At 41.0% G+C, this 18,712-nt stretch overlaps 2 protein-coding genes across 3 annotated transcripts; one reads left to right on the top strand and one right to left on the bottom strand.

The window, feature by feature from the left end:
• The first annotated feature begins 497 nt into the window (after positions 1 to 497).
• Positions 498 to 17,090, top strand: LOC6499462 (paired box pox-meso protein). Of its 2 annotated transcripts, none has more exons than XM_001954550.4 (2): positions 498 to 1,189; positions 15,030 to 17,090. In XM_001954550.4, the coding sequence occupies exons 1-2, from the start codon at positions 1,180 to 1,182 to the stop codon at positions 16,130 to 16,132; spliced, it is 1,113 nt and encodes a 370-aa protein (XP_001954586.2). In that variant the 5' UTR covers positions 498 to 1,179; the 3' UTR covers positions 16,133 to 17,090. The 2 variants fall into 2 exon arrangements, with proteins under 2 accessions (XP_001954586.2, XP_044574272.1); XM_044718337.1 differs by lacking the exon at positions 498 to 1,189 and adding an exon at positions 4,811 to 5,206.
• LOC6501118 (high affinity copper uptake protein 1) lies at positions 16,798 to 18,646 on the bottom strand. The gene is made up of 2 exons (XM_001954549.4): positions 18,038 to 18,646; positions 16,798 to 17,572 (listed from the first exon to the last, which is right to left on the bottom strand). The coding sequence occupies exons 1-2, from the start codon at positions 18,122 to 18,124 to the stop codon at positions 17,108 to 17,110; spliced, it is 552 nt and encodes a 183-aa protein (XP_001954585.1). The 5' UTR covers positions 18,125 to 18,646; the 3' UTR covers positions 16,798 to 17,107.
• Positions 18,647 to 18,712: the final 66 nt, after the last annotated feature.

Raw genomic sequence — 18,712 nt, 5'->3', positions numbered from 1 at the left:
TTAAAAAACTGCTGAAAATAAATGTTGATTTTCTTTGTTATTTTTATGATAATGTTCCTTGAAAAATAATATGAAGGAGTTAAATTATTTACTCTTCATAATTTCTAAATAATAAGTCAAAGTCCTTTCTCATCCTGGCCCCTGGGCCGAGGACCCCTCGATTCGTTGCCTACGCTCCTGGGCAGCTGAAGACATTCTTCATTTTTATTATTTGCCCTCTTGCCACTAGCTCACCAATACAAACGCCCCTGCATCGCCATTAAAACTACGAAACCCAGGCGGATCGCCCGCCCTTCCTCATGTGGGTATGTGTGTGTGTGTGTGGGTGAACTTAGGTCGTGGGACAGAGAGAAAGCGATTTAGGGGAGCGAGAGCGAACGAGATCTCGTGATGCTGCGTCGACTCAGTGGGATTTCATGTGGATGTGACCTGAGGCTGTGTGCGTGGATGCTGGTGTGGATGTGAATGTGGATAATGGGTGAACTCTCTGGCGATCTTCGGAGCAGATCGGCGGAGCAAGGCAGCGTTAGTCGCAGCAGAAACGGGTGACGAGCAGCAACAATCGTTTTGGAGAGCGCGCCAGGGACTTCCGATACGACCCAATACTACCGATCCGACCCGATTCGCCAGGGAAGAGATCCAGCGGAAGATCAAGAGAGACGCGCGCACGGATCAGTGGATGCGGATTAATCGAATCGCGGGGCGATCAATCGATCTCACGGGAGGTCTGACTGCCAGAAAGGAAAATTAAATAAGCGCAACAGCAAACCCATTCAAGTGCCATAAAGAATGTGTGTAGTTCCCGGTCTCCAATAAGGTGTGATAAGTGCGTGATAATTTTCGGGGCAACTAGCCGAGCGATCGTTTTGGCCCGAAAATGTGCTAATCAGATCTCAGTTTTGGTTCACGGCACCGCAGCTCCGTCATAGTCCCGCACAACTGGCGCCAATTTGTATACAAATTTCATGCCTTAATTGAAACTCACATTATAGCCAAGTGCGAAAAGTTAACGACTAAGCAAAGCCCCGAACCATCCAACCACACTACCACCTCATCAACGCGCCCTGCACAAGCGTAAAGTCAACCGGAGAAAGTTCCACAGGGAAGCTATACCAGAGTGCCAGCCGAGTTGTGACAATTGCAATTGTGGAGTTCTTCAATCAACTGACAACGGCCGAAATGGACCCAGGTAGGTTACATTCCCCTAACACCTTGGGCCTTCTCAGAGACGCAACTCTGGTTTGTGGGTAGTTCGGTTAGCCGACGGTATTCCACATTGTGGCTTAAATGGAAGATCATTTAGTTAACTATACGATCTAGTAGATCGATCTATAGGATCATGCATTTTACTAAAAATACTAGTTGTAACTTTTTCAAAACAGTTTTCAAAAACGGTTATCAAAATTAATTTATATGTTTTTAAAACCAAAGATCTTTATATTGATATGAGAAAAAATTTAATATAAATATACGTTATTTAATAAGTGCTTGTCGGTTTGATAGATTAATGTAATCTTAGTATACAAAATGTATAAACTCAAAAGTCAAAACCCCCTTAGATATCTCAAATTCCTCTCAACTAATCCCCAAAAATTGTTAAGTTATTATATGGAAACAATCGATGTTATTGTTTATATTCCTGAAGCCGAACTTCATCCACGAATTAATAGGTTTTGTGTCGGTATATTCAAATCCCCCTGCTCAAGTGTTTTGCTAACAAAGTGCTCTCATCTGATCCTCCAAACAAGTCCTGTTGGATCCCCAGCCCAGTGTGTGTGGCAATCGCGAGGAGGTAAACACAATCAATCTGACGGTCCAACTTATTTTCTCGATTTTTTTTTTGGCCGGGCCAAGAGGCAGGTGTTTGCTTATGATTTTCGTTTCAAAAGGTTGCCGTCGCTTTGCGCATGATCGACAGCCTCGCGGTAGCCACCGTTGTTATTTGTTTTCGGAGATGCTTGCTTTATTCGAAGACGTCGCCGTACATCCACATCCGTGTCCCAAAACCCGTGCCCCGATCTCGACGACGAACTCCTCCTAATTTAACTAATGATCGTTGTAATGTTTGTGCCTTTGTCGTGCGGTCCTCACTCCAAGTGTGCGTGTCTCTGTTTGCCTATGTGCTTTGGGCCAAAAACAAAAAGCCATAGGAGACGCTGTCTTATGGCCAAAAAAATGAGGCAGAGTGGTCAGATTTATTGACAAACATCTGCGCAATTGAATAATTTGGCATGCGTCGGATTGGCTTTTACAAATTTCAAATTGGTTGGATCATCTTTGAAAATAATTGGCCAACAAATTGGGAATAATCCGATTGCGAAAACATAAATTTCTTTTTTTGGTTGGTGTCCCAATCCAATATACAATATCTTATTTTGAAAGGAGTTAGACCAAACGGAAGTACCTTTCCTAATTGAATTCTTTAATCTATCCTCTCCCAGAGAGAAGCACTATATGGGCTAGAAGACCCCGAAGTTCTATCCATTAATGACTTGCTTTCGATGTTTTGACATTCTGTTTGTACGACGGTAGATTGTTTGCTCGGCCACAGACGTCGAGAAAAGATATAGACGGCGACGGAGACTGGAGACGCAGGTCCAGACGCCGCTACTGACTCTGGACCAAAGATGCAGAAATGCGTGACTAACGGCTACCGGTAGCCATCTACTTCGGTAGCTAAACATGAAAAGCCCACCACCGGACTTACCAGGCCCGAACCCGAACCCGTGTCCGTAAGTGCAAGATGTTAAAATCACAGAAAGGGGCACTAAAACAAAAGAGTCTGTCCGAGAGCCGGCCGCAGACGGTGGCCACAAAATGCAGGCAAACACTTCAGATACGTCGCGTCAATGTGTACACGCCTTAATGGAAGAGTCTATATATACGACCACATATGTGTGTATATGATCGTGTTCAGGAGTAGAAAAAAATATGGGGGGTCGGGGTGATCATAAAAGCCCGACCTGCAGCTTCCGACCATTGATATCGGCGATTGCAGCTCGAGTTTGGTAAAACGCTTCACTGCCCCGACTTGATTATGTGGCGTCGTTTTCCCTGAGTTCCTTAATTAAATCACTTCCCTGGCAGCTGATGCGGAACTTTCATCCGGTAACGATTTCGGATATATGGTTTCATGAGGAACTTTTGAAAGACGGTTTGTCAAAGTCCTGACAGTCGGAGCTCTAATGGAAGGCGGGATTTAGTTCAATGTGTTAGAAATATTATTTCTTGTAAATCTACTTTTGATTTCTTTCTAGTTTTCAGACTTCACTCTGGGGACTCAATCTTTGACATTTGAGAATCAACTCAGCTCATTATCATAAATTTAATGAGTTTCTAATCGTTGGGGGCACGTGTTTGAGCATCCTAGGCATCCCAGTCTGAGGATAATGAATGTAAGCACATCAATAAGCTGGCGGCCGACATCTGGTCGTAACCCCTAACCCGACCCCTAACCCCTTGATGGCCTGTGTCATGTCCCAGGGGGCGATGGCGACCCACAACCGGAACTGCCACATAGGAATTTTGTCTCCATTTCTTAGTTTCAGATTCATCTTCAGATCTGGAATAAGGGAGTTGGTATTTTAGCTATTAACTAGCTAGATTGTTGGCTATTGTTAAAGGTCCTGAAATTTCTATTTCTTTTTTAAAGCAAATACATTTTTAATAAAATATCATACCATTTTAATTTTCTAGAGAAAACGATTTAAATAAATATAATATTACAATTAAATATAAATTTGGGAGTTGGGATCAAGATTAATATAAACAACAATTCAGAGAATATATTTTAGGAATATCTATCAAAATATTTTCAAATATATTGTACTACGAATATTTTACAATATTTAGTTTAACTATTAAATTAGCCGCTTTCTGTAACGCCTACTTGGCATCACCCGGCACCCGGTTGCGAGTGGGTGATCTGAGGATGAGGAACACATGGTTAGATTTATATCCATTCCGCTGTCAGCGACGGGCGTTCCACATTGCTCGAGAGCCGGCGAACCCGAACTGCACTTGGAGTTGTCGGTTCTAGTACATTGCCAATGATTGGTCGGATGCGTTGGATCTCTGGGTTGGATTCGGAACTGTGGCCATGGGTTTGCCATCCACAGCATTTCGGCTACGCGCTCGCATTGTGCACATTCCTGGGACGCGTAATTGAAGTCAGAGCGGCATGTCGTCTTTGGTTCTCGGATCGGTTGCACCCCTTTTGAGTTCGAGTTCTGCGGGATCGGAGGCTCTAGGGCCGTCATATTTCCTAGACTTCTGCTCACTTCAAACCCCCCCAACTCCCAAGGGGGCGGAAAAACGAGCCAGTGCGTCGCTATCTTGCGGTGGCTGCCGTGATTTATGGACTCATTAATTTCTGTTGACAGACAATGCTGTTGACGCCGCAGGAATCTATTTAGCTTTATGTACTTCTGATTCCCACTTGCTAGAGCCGGGCGAGGGCGCCTATTTTATGGCCTTAATTTATAATTTCAGGCGTTTCTTTTTGCTGTAAAGTGCAAGTAAGGGATAAAATAAATAATTGTCTAGCTGGCTCGTCGATTTGACTAACATTTGTAAAATGTTTATTTTGGAGACGTTTAAACTTTAAGGGCCTCGGCTTGAAATCTTTACATAATGAGGCTGTGTAAACAAGTAACGATCCCATCCCGCACTCTTTTCGATTGATAACACTTCGATTTGAACTTTGCAGATTAAGAAGGAAAATAGCATTGGCAACAGTTCAAAGAGCCAGATAGCCAGACGGAGAGAGGCATCCATCTTCTTTCTCCGCCTGCTGTCCGGCGTATCTGTGAAATTTACTGATAAATAAATGCGATTGTGCGGCAAATTGTGCAACGCTCCGAATGCAAAATTGTCGACAAGTCGCGTAGTTAGTATATGAAAGCAAAAAAAGAAAATAAAATAAAATCCTAAAGGGAACTATTTATAAGTCGATGCAAGAGACGAAGAACCCAACAATGTCGGCGACCAACTAAACAAAATACAATGTGAACTGTGAAAAGGGGGCGGACCACGCGGCGTATACGCAACGTGCTGGCTGAGGCTCAGCTCAAGTCAACTGAGTTGTTAAATTAATTTTTTCTGCATGCGAATTCAAAAAATCCGAGGCGAAATTAAGAAAATAAACATATGAAAGCATCTCCCCCATTTCGCGACGGCGCTCTGTCAATCAACCTGCTGGTATGGTGTACGTATATTATAAGTATTCCGAATGAGAAGACACTGCTTGCCAAGACCCAAAGATTTATGGGAGCTATACGCATTCAGAAATGCACTCACACATATTGCATAGTTATGAGAAAGGAAATCCAAATTGCCATGCACTCTATACCCTTTCAAAAGGTAGTTAGTTCTTCTGAACTCTCTTCTGAGTCGATTTCTATCTCAAAGTCTGCGAATAAATCGAATATTTGTCAATTGACTGTTCTAATTATCGTAATATTAGCATTAAGCTGGCACTTTCCTGGAATTCAAGCAAGTTTATGTTATTTGTTGTTCTTTATTGTGAAAAGTTCTATAAATATTTGGCAGCGTATCCAACTATCGAGTAAGTATCCGAGTTTCTTTTTAAGGATTTTAAAGGCGTTCCCCCGGCTGATCAAATCAAACACCAAACCACGACCAGAACCACAAAATATATTGCCCTCAATATCAAAAACATCATTTCATGCCAAATTTATATTCAATTTGGACCCAACCAACTAAAAATACATATCCAAAGGGGCAGCCATTTTGATACGAGTGCTTCGTTATTTATTTTATTCGGTTGCAGTTAATGTTGTGAATATGCAGACAATTACTCAGGGGTTTCTGCGATTAATACAATTTAGTGGACCATTTTCAAAGAACGCTTCGCTTAGTGTGAAAACGTGTTAATTGACGCTTGCCCGCTTATTAATTAAAATGAAATTTTAATGATTTGTTTTTATTTTCTGTATATTTCGAGAGCAGTATGAGCGTGATAAGTATTATTGTCACCGCAGCTGACCGCTGAAATTGTGACATTTCGCAAATCTCTCATCAAATGACATAAATCATACAATGTATTTTTATGATCGCGTAAAAAACAAAACTTCTTATCAATTTCAAATGTTTGAATTTGTTAAATTCAATTATGCGGAAAATAAGTTCGTTGCCTCTCGACCTTTGCCATCGAAAATGTGCTCGACATTCAAGTTTCTAAGATAATCCGCCTGCCAATCGTATTTCCTAGTGGAATAAAGTATTTTTTAATTGCAATATTAGTTGCAACTTATCAACCAGACAGACAAATAGGAAGAAACATTCTTGATTATGGGTTTTCATGCATATTTTATTTTCAACCGATAAGAAAGTCTATATATACATGAATATATGATTTTAAAAGCGATAATAAGACTCCTAAGAAAATGTTCATAAAACTCTCAATAATATCTTTATGGACTTGGGAGTTGTATTATTTAAAAATATATATTTCTTTAAGTGATTACTTTTGTATAAGTTTTCTCTTTCTTCTTTTCCGCTCCGTCCATTTTGTTTAGCGAAATATTATTTTTAATTAGTTCTAGTTAGTTAACGTTCGTTAATTGCTCCTGTAATTGGATTTACGCGCATCAGTGCTTTTCGTGAATACTTAAATGATATTTTAATAATTTATAAAAAACTTAAGGAGCAATATGCATGACTTTAATTGCCGTCGGCAGGGCTTTGTGAAAAGGGCAAAGTGTTGAAAAATTTCCGGGAACCGCTGAAGAAAGGAACGAATCTTGGACTGAGTGTAGTCTTGTGTCTATATACGCACATTAATGTCGACATTTCTCTGCGGATTGCGTTTGTAATTTGTTGATCGCTCCCCGGGATCTCGGATGGAACAGTAGTCGCCATTGTATTCGGCAATTTCCCAGAATTTATGAATTATAATTTCGCCGTATAGACAATTTTAATTGAGCTTTTTATGGGATGCTGCAAGAGGGGGGACGACGGGAGCTCCAAAAACGCAAAACCCAAAGCCAATCCCGAAACAGATCTTCCTATATCGAGTCGAGCGTGACCGAGTAAGTCAAAGTGTACAATTTCAAAGCAAACACGGCGGACACATTTTCATTTGTAAGCCATTTGTACCCAAAAACACATAGCTACCGAATCCGTTCTTAGTTTTCAGTTTCCATTTTCCGTCGGGGATCCGAAAGGACAACGGATCGAGATACGAAAATCCATGGGCAAATATTTACCGACTCTGCCCTAACAAACTGCCTGTCTGCCTGCCATATTTCCATTTCGTTTCAGCCTTTTCGTTTCCGAGTTTATGATTTTTTAAGCTGTTTGCCCTTCCTCTTCACGAATCCATAGCATTTCATGCATGCATGTTTGCATTTCATTAACAGAAGCTGTTCAGATCGGATCGCTCCCAGTTTGTTTGCCTTGATTAAGTCGCTGACTAGCGGAAAGTGGGAAAGTCAGCAAGTCAGCCAGGAAGGATCCTCATTAGGGCTAAAGTAGCTCACTCAAGCAGTAGCAGCAGCAAATCGCATTTTGTGCAGCAACCTAAAATTAAATAAACACAAATCCCGCCTCTTAGAGCTCGAAGGTTTCCCGAAGGTAAACAAAAACAAACAGAAGACTCTGAAACTCAGACAGCGACTTGGTCAGCTCTTGCACCTGAGATGGAGCTCCTCTGATCGTGACCGACACCCAGTATCCCGCCATCCAACGACGGTGGCATGTTTGCACCTTTAATAAGACCAACAATCAGTGCCGACGCGTCGCCCAAGTAGCCACTTTGAATCCGAGGGTCAACGAAATGTTGCACTTGTGAGGCCTAAAAAATGGTTTAGAGGTTCAACACGTTCATAAAATTGATGTCGACACTGGTAAAAATAAGAATCTTCTTTTAAGAACCTCCCTCCCTCAATCTGTCGGAGAAGAAAGTATTTGGAAACTATCTGTAATGACAAATACCAAAAATCATTTCAATTCAAGACCATTATTAAATGCAATTTTTGATCAAATCCATTTTTGATACTGGGTCGGCAAGTTCGCCATCTGGTTTTGACTCATCTCATCGGTGATCGTTCCAAAGGGGATTCGACGAGCTGCTCTAATAGGAAATACGTGACTAATTTGCATGTGGCGGAGAGTATTTTATTCTGGCCGGATGTCGATTTGCCATAAATCTTCCCTCAAGAACTTACTCACAACTCAAAAGAAGACTTTTTGAATAAGTACACATAGGGCTTATCAAAAAGAAAATATTTTTAAATGATAGAGGGATTCAATTAATATTCCAATTTTTCGGTTAGGAAAGTTACGATTCTTATCGGTAGAATAACTCACATTCCATAATTGAACCCCAAAACTCAACTTTGTCTGTCATTAATCTTTGGTAATTGCCCGAAATTGATGTCATGCGTATTTGAAAAGTCATTTAAGCGACCCAGCTATCTTCAATAGATCCAAATCCAGTGAGGAAAATACAAAGATGAGCCCCATCCCGGCGACAACTAGGAAATATTTGTTGAGACAAATTTATGGTCGTTTAGCGCAAAAGTCAAGCACTCGGCGATAATGTTTTCTCGAAGAGACCAACAAATTGTAGCCGCCAGTGAACATGCTTTGAATATTTTCCAAAAAACATTGAACAAAAAACGTACAAGAAGATGGAACTAAATAGAACTGACTAAAAAACAATTAAGACTAAAGTGTACTCATTATTTTGAAAACTATCAGCCAAAAGCACTAACACTTTTATGATAATTTCATTTTGATATCTAAAAGTATGAATCTGAATATGGTTTAAAAATCATTTTATTTAAAAAAGCATCAACCAAAATACCCAAAAGATACATGTTCGCTATTGATAGCATATTTGTCGTTTGTGGGATCTTTGACTTTACTTTTCCCTTCTTGCCTGGCGCTGGATATTCTGAATCCCCATACAAGTAGACCCTCTCTTCTTGCAACTCAATTCGTAAATAATTAACGATCGCGGGATTACAAATGTCAAACAGAATGTCAAGCTGGGAATGACACCCTCCTCCCTGTCAGAGGAGAACGAATGGGGCTCCTTTTACCGACAAAAATGTTCAAAGATCGAGCACAAAAAACCACCGACCTAGTCCCCAACCACCAGGCCACCAAGCACCACCAGACTCACTGTGTGTGGGTCTGGCGCGAATGCCAGCCGATTTGTTGTGACTTCTGTCAAGACAATTGCGTTACAAAATTTCTCCATAGTGCCAGAAAATGGAAATAAAGAGGTAGTGCTTTAAAATGGTATAAAAAAGTGTTTATTCTAAATGGTTTTTATAAACAAAACTACGTTTAATTGGGGATGGATTTTCAGCCACTTAAATAATACTCGTATACCAAATCCCTTTTAGAATTTATTTGTGGAGTAGACTATTGATTTATTCCCAAGTCTGGAAATAAATCCTATGGCATTTAAGAAGCTGGCATAGCAGGTGCCGCAGCTCCTGTTGCAGCAGCTCCTGGTGCAGCAGCTTCTGGTGCAGCAGCTCCTGGTGCAGCAGCTCCTGGTGCAGCAGCTCCTGGCGCAGCAGCTCCTGGCGCAGCAGCTCCTGGAGCAGCAGCTCCTGGCGCAGCAGCTCCTGGCGCAGCAGCTCCTGGCGCAGCAGCTCCTGGCGTAGCAGCTCCTGGTGCGGCAGCTCCTGGTGCAGCAGCTCCTCCTGGTGGTGTAGCACCGACCCCCCCTCCTCCAGTTGACGGTGGCCCTACAGGAGCATTTCCCACTGACTGCGTTGAATTCGATGCGGGACTTACCACCACCGTGCAATTGCTACAAATAACTAGAAAGGAAACTTTGCGGTTATCCTGGAATCGTATTTTCTTCTCCACATACGGTACTTATCATCGGTCTCATCTTCGTCGTCTAAATAGTCCTCAAAGGCACCTGTTATTAGCGATATCCAGTCTGGCGACTCTCGTTTCTAAAATGGATATTTATGGCGAAAACTTAGATAACAGAAACTCCTTTTCTTTACCACTGTGATGGCAGTCCTGGCCTCTATGCCCAGAATGCTGAGTAATAGACAGCAACTGAGTGTTAAAATAAGATCCCTTCTGGCTGACATTCCGACTCTGACTGACTGGGCGACTGAGAAACCGGCTTATATAGAACCCAAAACAAAATATTGAGCAATATTTAGTGCCATTTAATGTTGGGTGCAATGAGGTAATAATGCATAAATCGGATGGGGTAGTTTGGACTAAACAGAGCTGTAGAACCGGATATTACTTACCAAAATCATATTTGTATTACACATAAATATTCTCTGAAGGAAGTATTTGTAGTGGACTTAAATCCCTGTTTTCTTTAATTACATATAATTTTATTTATTACATGCATAATCTATTATATTTATTATCTTATAAACTGTATTTCATAGTCGAACACTAATAAGTTGGTAAAAAAGTGCTCTCGAAACGATCACCTTTAATGCTGGGAGATACCCATACCGATAGCGACTATTTGAAGCAGTTTCCCTTATTTATGCAGCTGCACGTTTTCCTCGCCACAATATTGGCCCCTTTGTCTGGGCTGGGGGCCCCCAAAACGACCCCGAGTGCAAGTGCTGGCAATGATCGGACTGCAATTGACAAGTGCGCAAATCCATAACCATAAACTACATGAAATTTGAAACTGTCTGTAGATGGATCATTAGCCGGAGACTGGGGGATTGTTGGTAGCTGGCTCGGTGCCGGTGGATAGAATGGTGCTCTGGGGCAACAAGTGGGATCGTAATCCGATATCGGCCAGAGGGAAAAACGATCGTGTAAGTCGCGAAATGCCCTTTTGTTGGCAATTTCTTGAATGGAAAACAATCGAGGTCGATAGTTGGCTGTTGCTCCTCCTTCTCTGTCCGGGGTTCCTTCCTGATTTCTTGACTTTTCTGGCACTGGCACGAGTAACCCGGGAGCTCTATTGTGATTTTTATGGCGCTGAACAATCGTGTACGTGTTCCACTCGGAGTTGCTGTTGTTGTGCAACACGATTCGAAATTAGAAGTCAGCCCCAGATGTGCAATATTTCCTCCAAATGCCCATAGTGCTAATGGTAATGGACCGGACGGCCGGATAGCTAGACCCAAAGAATGAGAGGCCCAGGTCCAGTGGCAGGTGGAAGTAATTTGCTTTCCATATAATAGGTGTGTCGTTCGTCACTAAAAGGTCACAAACTTCAGATAAACTTTATTTGAACTACAAATACTAATTCATTTATGCGATTATGTGCAAGAAGGTGTTTCCAACGTCTATTGAAGTGTTTATGTTTCAACAAGCAATTTAAACAAAAAAAGGATAATTAATATTCTCTTTTCGGGAGCTCTCTAGTTTTTAAATTTTTCCATTAGGTCCATTCCCTGAACGAGTGTAAAGACTGAAAAGGCAAACTTGACCATTTGTGGAATAAAATAATGTAGAACACAAATGAACTAAAAGTGTTAAGTACCTTTAAATTGGTATTCAGTCCTATTTGAACCACTCCGCAGGCTGTAAACATTATTGGAGTTTGGGTTTGGTGCATAAATAATACTAAGGTCCTTTTAAATCGTAGTTCTGATCCGATCCATTTGGAATGCAACAGGAGTACGGCCAAGTCATTGCAGTCATTAAGTAGGCTCTCGCAGTTGTAACAAAAGGGAAAAGTCTGGGAGAGTTTTGCCATGGAGTAATATACTGTGACGAAGCGATCCACGATATCGAAGAACGTAATCGAAACTGTGGACAAGCCCAGAAGAACTCCGGTGCAGACTAACTGAACAAAGACGGTGTTTGAGATTACTGGCCGAATAAGATCTGCATACCTAAGAAGATAGTGGTTATATTCAAGTTACAAATTATCAAATCCATCACATACTCTATGATCAACCTATGCGCCTTGACACACGTTACCAGTTCGGAATAATTTTCATTTTCACTTTTTTCTGGATCGGATCGCAAATTGTCAATTTTTCGCCTTAGTAAATCGATGTGGGTACGCAAAATCATCACATACATTATGGGATAAACGTCCGCAACCAAGTTTGTAATTAGAATCGAAAACGCGGAAAGACCGTTCATTAAATTTCCAATGAGTAAGTCTATAACTTTCTCACTGGGATTTATTGCTGGTTGTACAGCTGATATGGAGTCGTGTTGGAGGCCATAGCTCCAACGACGGAGAAAACTAAATATCCATAGTAGATCATTTGATATACTTTGGTTATTTTTTTGCAATCTATGATACACTTTTGAATGACATCTCTATCCTCCTCTCTGGAATTTAGATCGTCCATGCGGTCCATAACCTCATGAACTTTCAAGAACCTTTTCTTCATGAGGTGGATAATTATTGCCTTGATAATTGCAGACAAAGTGTTTACTGGAGCTTGTAAATAGGTGAACAAATCCGTTATTGTAAACTTATGCATGTCCTTGATTCCTGTTATTATGAGACCTAGAGGCATATAAATGTAGCCCATAAGAATTACTAAAAAAAAAGTTGCGTAATAAATCCACCAATTTGGTTCATCACGGGATGGTAGATTCCAACCAATACAATATTTTGATTTATTGAAGTAAGCCAGCGCATCGAAGGATCTCAGTATAGGTCCTTCTGCCATTTTTTGGGTCACTTTCACTTTTACAAGCATATTCGATGTGATTTCTTAGCACTTAACGTTTGGCAGGTAAATATTATCATGATTGCCTTATATACCTTATACCTTGATATTCGCATTATTGAAAATTTATGCTAGATTAGCATGGTGCCATGTTTCTGTTCATTACACAGAAAAAAATAATACTTCGATTTTTATATTACTCTTCCAGTGAATACCTTATAAAATACCAATTTCTTTCACTGTCAAAATAGAAAAATGGTCTCTAGTTCACTCTTACTATGACATTTGCGACCAATAAATATTACAGCAAGTGAATATAGGTAATTAAAAATTAATTTTGCCAAACTGTTGATGACATAGGATTGTAGAATTTCCGCATCAAGGTTAATAAAATATTTACGAAGGTATTATTAAAAGTGATTACTTTATTAAAAGTGGGAAAAACTGCAAATTTGTTTTTTTTTAAGGCAAAGTGGATCAATTGACTTTTAAAAGGCCAAATAATATTAAAGAAAAAGGAAATAAAACTGTCTTGCAAGAATAAAAATATGTTGCATACTTCTAGGGGTTTTTATTGTTTCTGAAATAGCGTAATTTAAGATGCTGAATATTTAAGGTAAAATTGTTTGACTGTTTGGCATCGATTATGTTTTCCATTAAAATATGTGTATATCCATCACTAGTATATCACTATATAGGGAACATTGTTTTACTTACCTTAAAGTACTGAAACTTACTACAAATCTTACTACTTCTTATAATATACACCTAGCTTAGAGTATTCCAAAGATATAAATATTATATATAAATATTTCCGAAAAGAACCACTATCGCAGTACTTCAGTAATAAATCGACCAGTTGAGCTTATCCCGCGTTGGTAGATCCCATCCTATCCATTGCTTTATTTTATTAAAGTATCTCAGCGTATCCCGGGTGCTGAGAAGAGCTTCTTGATCCAATTTCTGGGTGGTTTTTAAAGCCATATCTATTCCCTTTGATTAAAACTGGACGTTTGGAAAAGGATATTGGTCGCACTTTCTATTTTATACCAAATGAATCTTTACTTACATAACTGCATGAGAATTTCCCGATTTGACATATTTTCTTTTTCTCATCAAATTTTCCGAATTTCCCATTTTAATTCAAATAATCTAATAATTTTAATTATATTTTATTTATAAACCATGATAGAGACGTCTTGGAAAGAGAGCCCACATGGAGTTTATCAGGTCCATGCGTTCATAAAGAAAAATAGATAAGTTTTAATTAAGTAGGCAATAATAAAAGGCAGCTTAAGCCTGGTGTATTATAAATTGTACTTTTTTATAAATATAACATATACAAATCTGGATAATAATTCAAACTTTTTTTTGGCAAAGAAAACGGCGTTATTGGTCGCTCCTCTCTTATATGTAGGTAAAATAAAACCTATAATGGGTCAATGTTTAATGGGTCAATAAAAATTCTATTATAATTGCCTTCCACAAAATTGCAAACTTTACTTAAGGTCAGCTCGACAATCCATTCTTGTCATAAATAATTAATCAAGGAAGGTTGAACTTTAAAATGTCATCGCACTTTTGTTTCCATATTGGAATTATAATATTGATGGGCTCTAAGTGGATGAAAACCTATTTTTACGACGAAAAATATCCATAAGAATGAACTATTATTTAAAAATAGTTTATAATATTAGATTGAGATCTAGTTTGATAATACTAGATATAACCGGCCCTTTTTTTGCCCTTACTTTCATAGTTGAGAAGAGGTGGAACGGGATGCGTCTATCCTTAGGTGTGGATCTGTTCCCCAAGGGGAAATCTGTGCGTCATCTCTTAAAGTGCATTTCCACACGTTCCGGGCATTCAAATTGTATTTTCCCAGTTACAATCTGTGGTACGATGTTCGGAGCACCCACATCCGCAGTTCTGAGAAGCAAATGGTACAGATTTTCAGCCGAACAAACGGACGTACCCCCAACCCAATGGTCTCTGGCCAGCACTTGCCGATCCTCCACTCTCCACCTTGCACCATCCCCCCTTGTGACCAGTCCCCGCCCCACGGGTCCCAACTCATTTGCCACCGAAACTAATTAGACGCAAATGTGCTTTTGTTCGGTTCGCATTCTCAGGCAACGCTCTTTGTTCGTATCCTCTACTAGGAATCGGGAATGGTTTCCGAATGATACTGTTTGCCACATGTGGCAACAACACTTGTGAAATAACTTATCCTATTTATTTCAATGTATGTATATTTATTTAAGGAACAAATCAAGCAATAATGAAATAATTTTCCTAAAAACATAAATTTTTAAGAGCATCTCAATGTCGGTGTGTTCATGCCACCAATTTCAGTTCTTTTCTCGCTATTATTGAACTCTGGCTAATATTTTCCCCCATTTATCGTTCCAGAGTCGCAGTGTCCGCAGTACGGCGAAGTGAATCAGCTGGGAGGCGTCTTCGTCAACGGAAGACCGCTTCCAAATGCCACGCGCATGCGGATCGTGGAGCTGGCCCGCCTGGGCATCCGTCCCTGTGACATATCCCGACAGCTGCGGGTAAGCCACGGATGTGTATCGAAGATCCTGGCAAGATACCATGAGACGGGCTCCATACTACCGGGAGCCATTGGCGGATCAAAGCCAAGGGTGACCACTCCGAAAGTGGTGAACTACATTCGAGAGTTAAAGCAGCGAGACCCGGGAATCTTTGCCTGGGAAATCCGAGATAGACTGCTCAGCGAGGGAATTTGCGACAAAACGAATGTTCCCAGTGTTAGTTCGATTTCGCGCATCCTGCGGAACAAGCTCGGCAGTTTGGGGCACCAGCACACACCAGGATCCGTAATGGGAAGCGGAAGCAGCACTGGCGGAGCCGGTGGCGGCACCAGCAATGCCACCAGTAATGGAGTCCAAAGTAATGGTGTCAACAACGGCGTTAACCTAGGCGGCGCTGGGGGCGGATCACACCATCCTCACCACCACCACCATCACCAGACGGCTGCGGCAGCGGCGGCAAGTGCCCATCACGCCCACGCTCATGCCCATGCCCACGCCCATTTATACAACTCCATTTACCAGCCGTACAGTGCGGCGGCGGCCTACAGCATGAAGGCCGTGTCCTGTGGCAGCCCCTCTCCGCCGCAGGCGACTGGCGCCCAGGCCAGCGGACCACATCCTCACCAGCTGCGTAGTGTGGCCGCCGCTGCTGCCGCCGCTCACTGGCCATCGTCTCACTCGGTGAGCGACATCCTGGCCCATCACCAGGCAGTAGCCCTCCGGGCCAGCTGCCAAGTCGGTGTCGGAGTGGGCGGAATGGGTGGCATGGGAAGCACGGTGTCCCCCCTGCCGATGACCCCATCGCCGGTGGCCGGAACGGCGGGCGGGCAACCTTTACTTGACTGCGAGGGTGGAGCCGGACAGCAGTCGCCGTACAACTACTACATGTACTTTCAGAATGGCGGCATGCACCACCACCACGGCGGCATGATGGCCGCCGGAGCCACGGGATTATGAGGATGGGAAGGCGATGGAATCGGCACCATCAGTGGATAGTCATCGGGACGGTTGTGGGTTTAGCTTCTACAGATTGCTGGGTTGTTGAGTTTAGGTTCTAATTTTATTCCTAATAACTAAAAAGAAAGATGGTTTATATCAAAAGCACTGGCCGAGTTTGTCACAAAAATTCCTTAGGAGTTCACATAAAAAAAAAACAATTTTTAAAGCCCCCATTTGGAGAACTATTAACTTTAGCAAATTCATAATTTTTGTATGTCATTCAGAAAGCTTTTGCTATTAATATTCATTTAGTAATCTCATAAAAAATGAATATTATGATAAATTTATCATTTTTTAAGCTTCAGAATTTAAAGCTTATATTCCTAAAACAGTTTTACTGAAATAGTTAGTTTTTTGGTGCTTAAGAAAACTCTGTTTGTTTTTTAACGAGTGCAATTAAGTGTTTTAAGTGTTCTTGTCAGAATGGAAAGGGCTTTAAGAGTATTACAACATCCTAAAGATTTTGGTGAGATAGGTAAGTGCTATATATATACCATCAGATGGGAGTTATGGAATCCCAGGCCTTAGACCTGGTACTTCCCAATTTCTATACGAATTTTATGTAATCCAGGAGATTTATCTTTTCGTGTTTTTTTTTGTGTTTGGGAGTTCAAACGATTAAGTAAAATAAAAAGAAAAACTTTATTATAAAATGGAAAGTATTGAGTGGTACGTCGTATAGGCACATAATTGTTGTATAGGTTCTCGTTCTCATAACTACTATTTGTACAATATGCTCATTAAGTAAACTAGTTGACTAATTTATGCTACGATTACATCAATTAAAATTAATGCAAATGTAATTACCGAATAAAATTGTATTTTTAGACAATTTCTGTTATTATTTTGGGGACGGACTACTGATGTGTAAGTCATAAAAGGGCTTATATAATTAACAACAGTAACAGCAATGCAGCAATGAAACATATTGGTTTAAGGACAGCACTCGCTTTCGTCGGGGCTCTTCTTGTTCCATCCGAAGAAGAAGTACCCCAGACCCAGGCCCAAAATCACAGCCAAACAGAGCCAATAGTTGAACGTCATGAAGATCAACATGAGCAGATAGGATATGACGATCTGCACCAAGTTCAGCAGGGCTTGAATAATGTGAGTCGAGGCGAACAATCGCTGCCAATAGGACGGATCCCGTTCTTCCGCTAATGGGGTTTCCGAGCAACATCCTCCTGCGGTGGGATTCTCATTCTTTCGGCGCTGCTCTTCCGCCAAGCGTTCACTCTCCTTCCGAGCATCCCGCCGAGCTAGATGCTGCCGCAGGAACTTGAGTGCCTCGTACAGGAAGGACACCACAAAGATGGCTAGGGCCGAGAGGACGAATTCGGTGACAGTATAAGCCACCCAACCGCGCCACAAAATCCGTTCGCAGTGTCCGCCATGGAACTGTGAAAGAAAAGTATAAAAAGAGTTAATACATGTCTCCGTCGTATGGACTTTTAACTTTTTATAGAAAAATGGAGGTCTGGTTTCAAAATGATTATTATTACATTGCTATAACTGGTGTCAACACTGATAACAGCTCAATGATATTTTAAATGCAGCACCCTGTATTATCATTCTCGTTAGGTATTTGTTGAGAGCAATAACTAAATAAGAAACCGAGAGTAAACAAATCATTGCGAGAGCTCAGTCCTCATATGTTAACAAACGAATGTACAATCATATAGACGTACTAGGGAGTGACTAGCAAGAGCAATCGGATTTAATCGGATGTTGAGCGAGATTTGCGCTCTCGGAGCAAAACCACATTCGACACAAAAACTGGATGAGTGACTATCAAAATTACAGCACTTAGTGTATATTTTCAAATGAATTTGAAACCTGATGGTTGTATAACTAAGGACTTACCACCATGATCATGGGACAGGATTTGGTAGTGTCATCATCGTCCGAGGTGCCGTGATCGTGGTCGTGATCCATAGCCATCAGATCCATCTCAACTTCGTATCGGAATTTAAACTCAATATAGACAGCGAGGGAAATCGAAGCGGATTGATCGCGGTAGCTCAGTGATAAGACTTGTAGGTGCTGAGGTGCTGAGAGCAGAGCGTCGAATGCCTGAACTCGCTGTGTGCAAGTGGTTTTTTAAAGAAAATCTACCCTAATCCCGGCGCGACAAAAAGGCAGTGCGCTTATCTCTGTGAAATGGAAAATGTACGTTATCAACCGGTAGCGGTGATATGGAACGATAGCAACTCCCCACAGAGAGGGTCAGAAGAAATAATGCTGGCCTACAATGGATATTTACACAATAGCTACACAATAAAATCTTTCAATAGATCAAAGCCCTCAAAAATATGGGTATAAATACTTTTATCTTCATCCTGATGGCAATTTGAATCTATATCTTGGATACCTGGAAGATTAATTACCGTTACCTCATTTCAATTTATAATATAATTTATGAATCAAGATTAAAGGTGAAAAAAACTTCCTCAAGTGCAGAATTTATTAAACATTCGATTATCAATAATTGGCTAATAGTCTCTCCAAAATTGTTTTTGTAATGCGGATGTCTTAAGA

Source organism: Drosophila ananassae, chromosome 2L (assembly GCF_017639315.1).
Source record: "Drosophila ananassae strain 14024-0371.13 chromosome 2L, ASM1763931v2, whole genome shotgun sequence".
Classification (NCBI taxonomy): domain Eukaryota; kingdom Metazoa; phylum Arthropoda; class Insecta; order Diptera; family Drosophilidae; genus Drosophila; species Drosophila ananassae.
The sequence above is the reverse complement of the archived record's forward strand: the minus strand, read 5'-3'. Positions and strand labels throughout refer to the sequence as shown.

Excerpts from the sequence above, each read along its gene's own strand:
- LOC6501118 (XM_001954549.4), bottom strand. The coding sequence starts at position 18,124 with ATGGATCTGATGGCTATGGATCACGACCACGATCACGGCACCTCGGAC. Across the intron at positions 17,573-18,037 it reads CCTGTCCCATGATCATGGTG|TTCCATGGCGGACACTGCGA; the intron begins GTAAGTCCTTAG and ends TTTCTTTCACAG.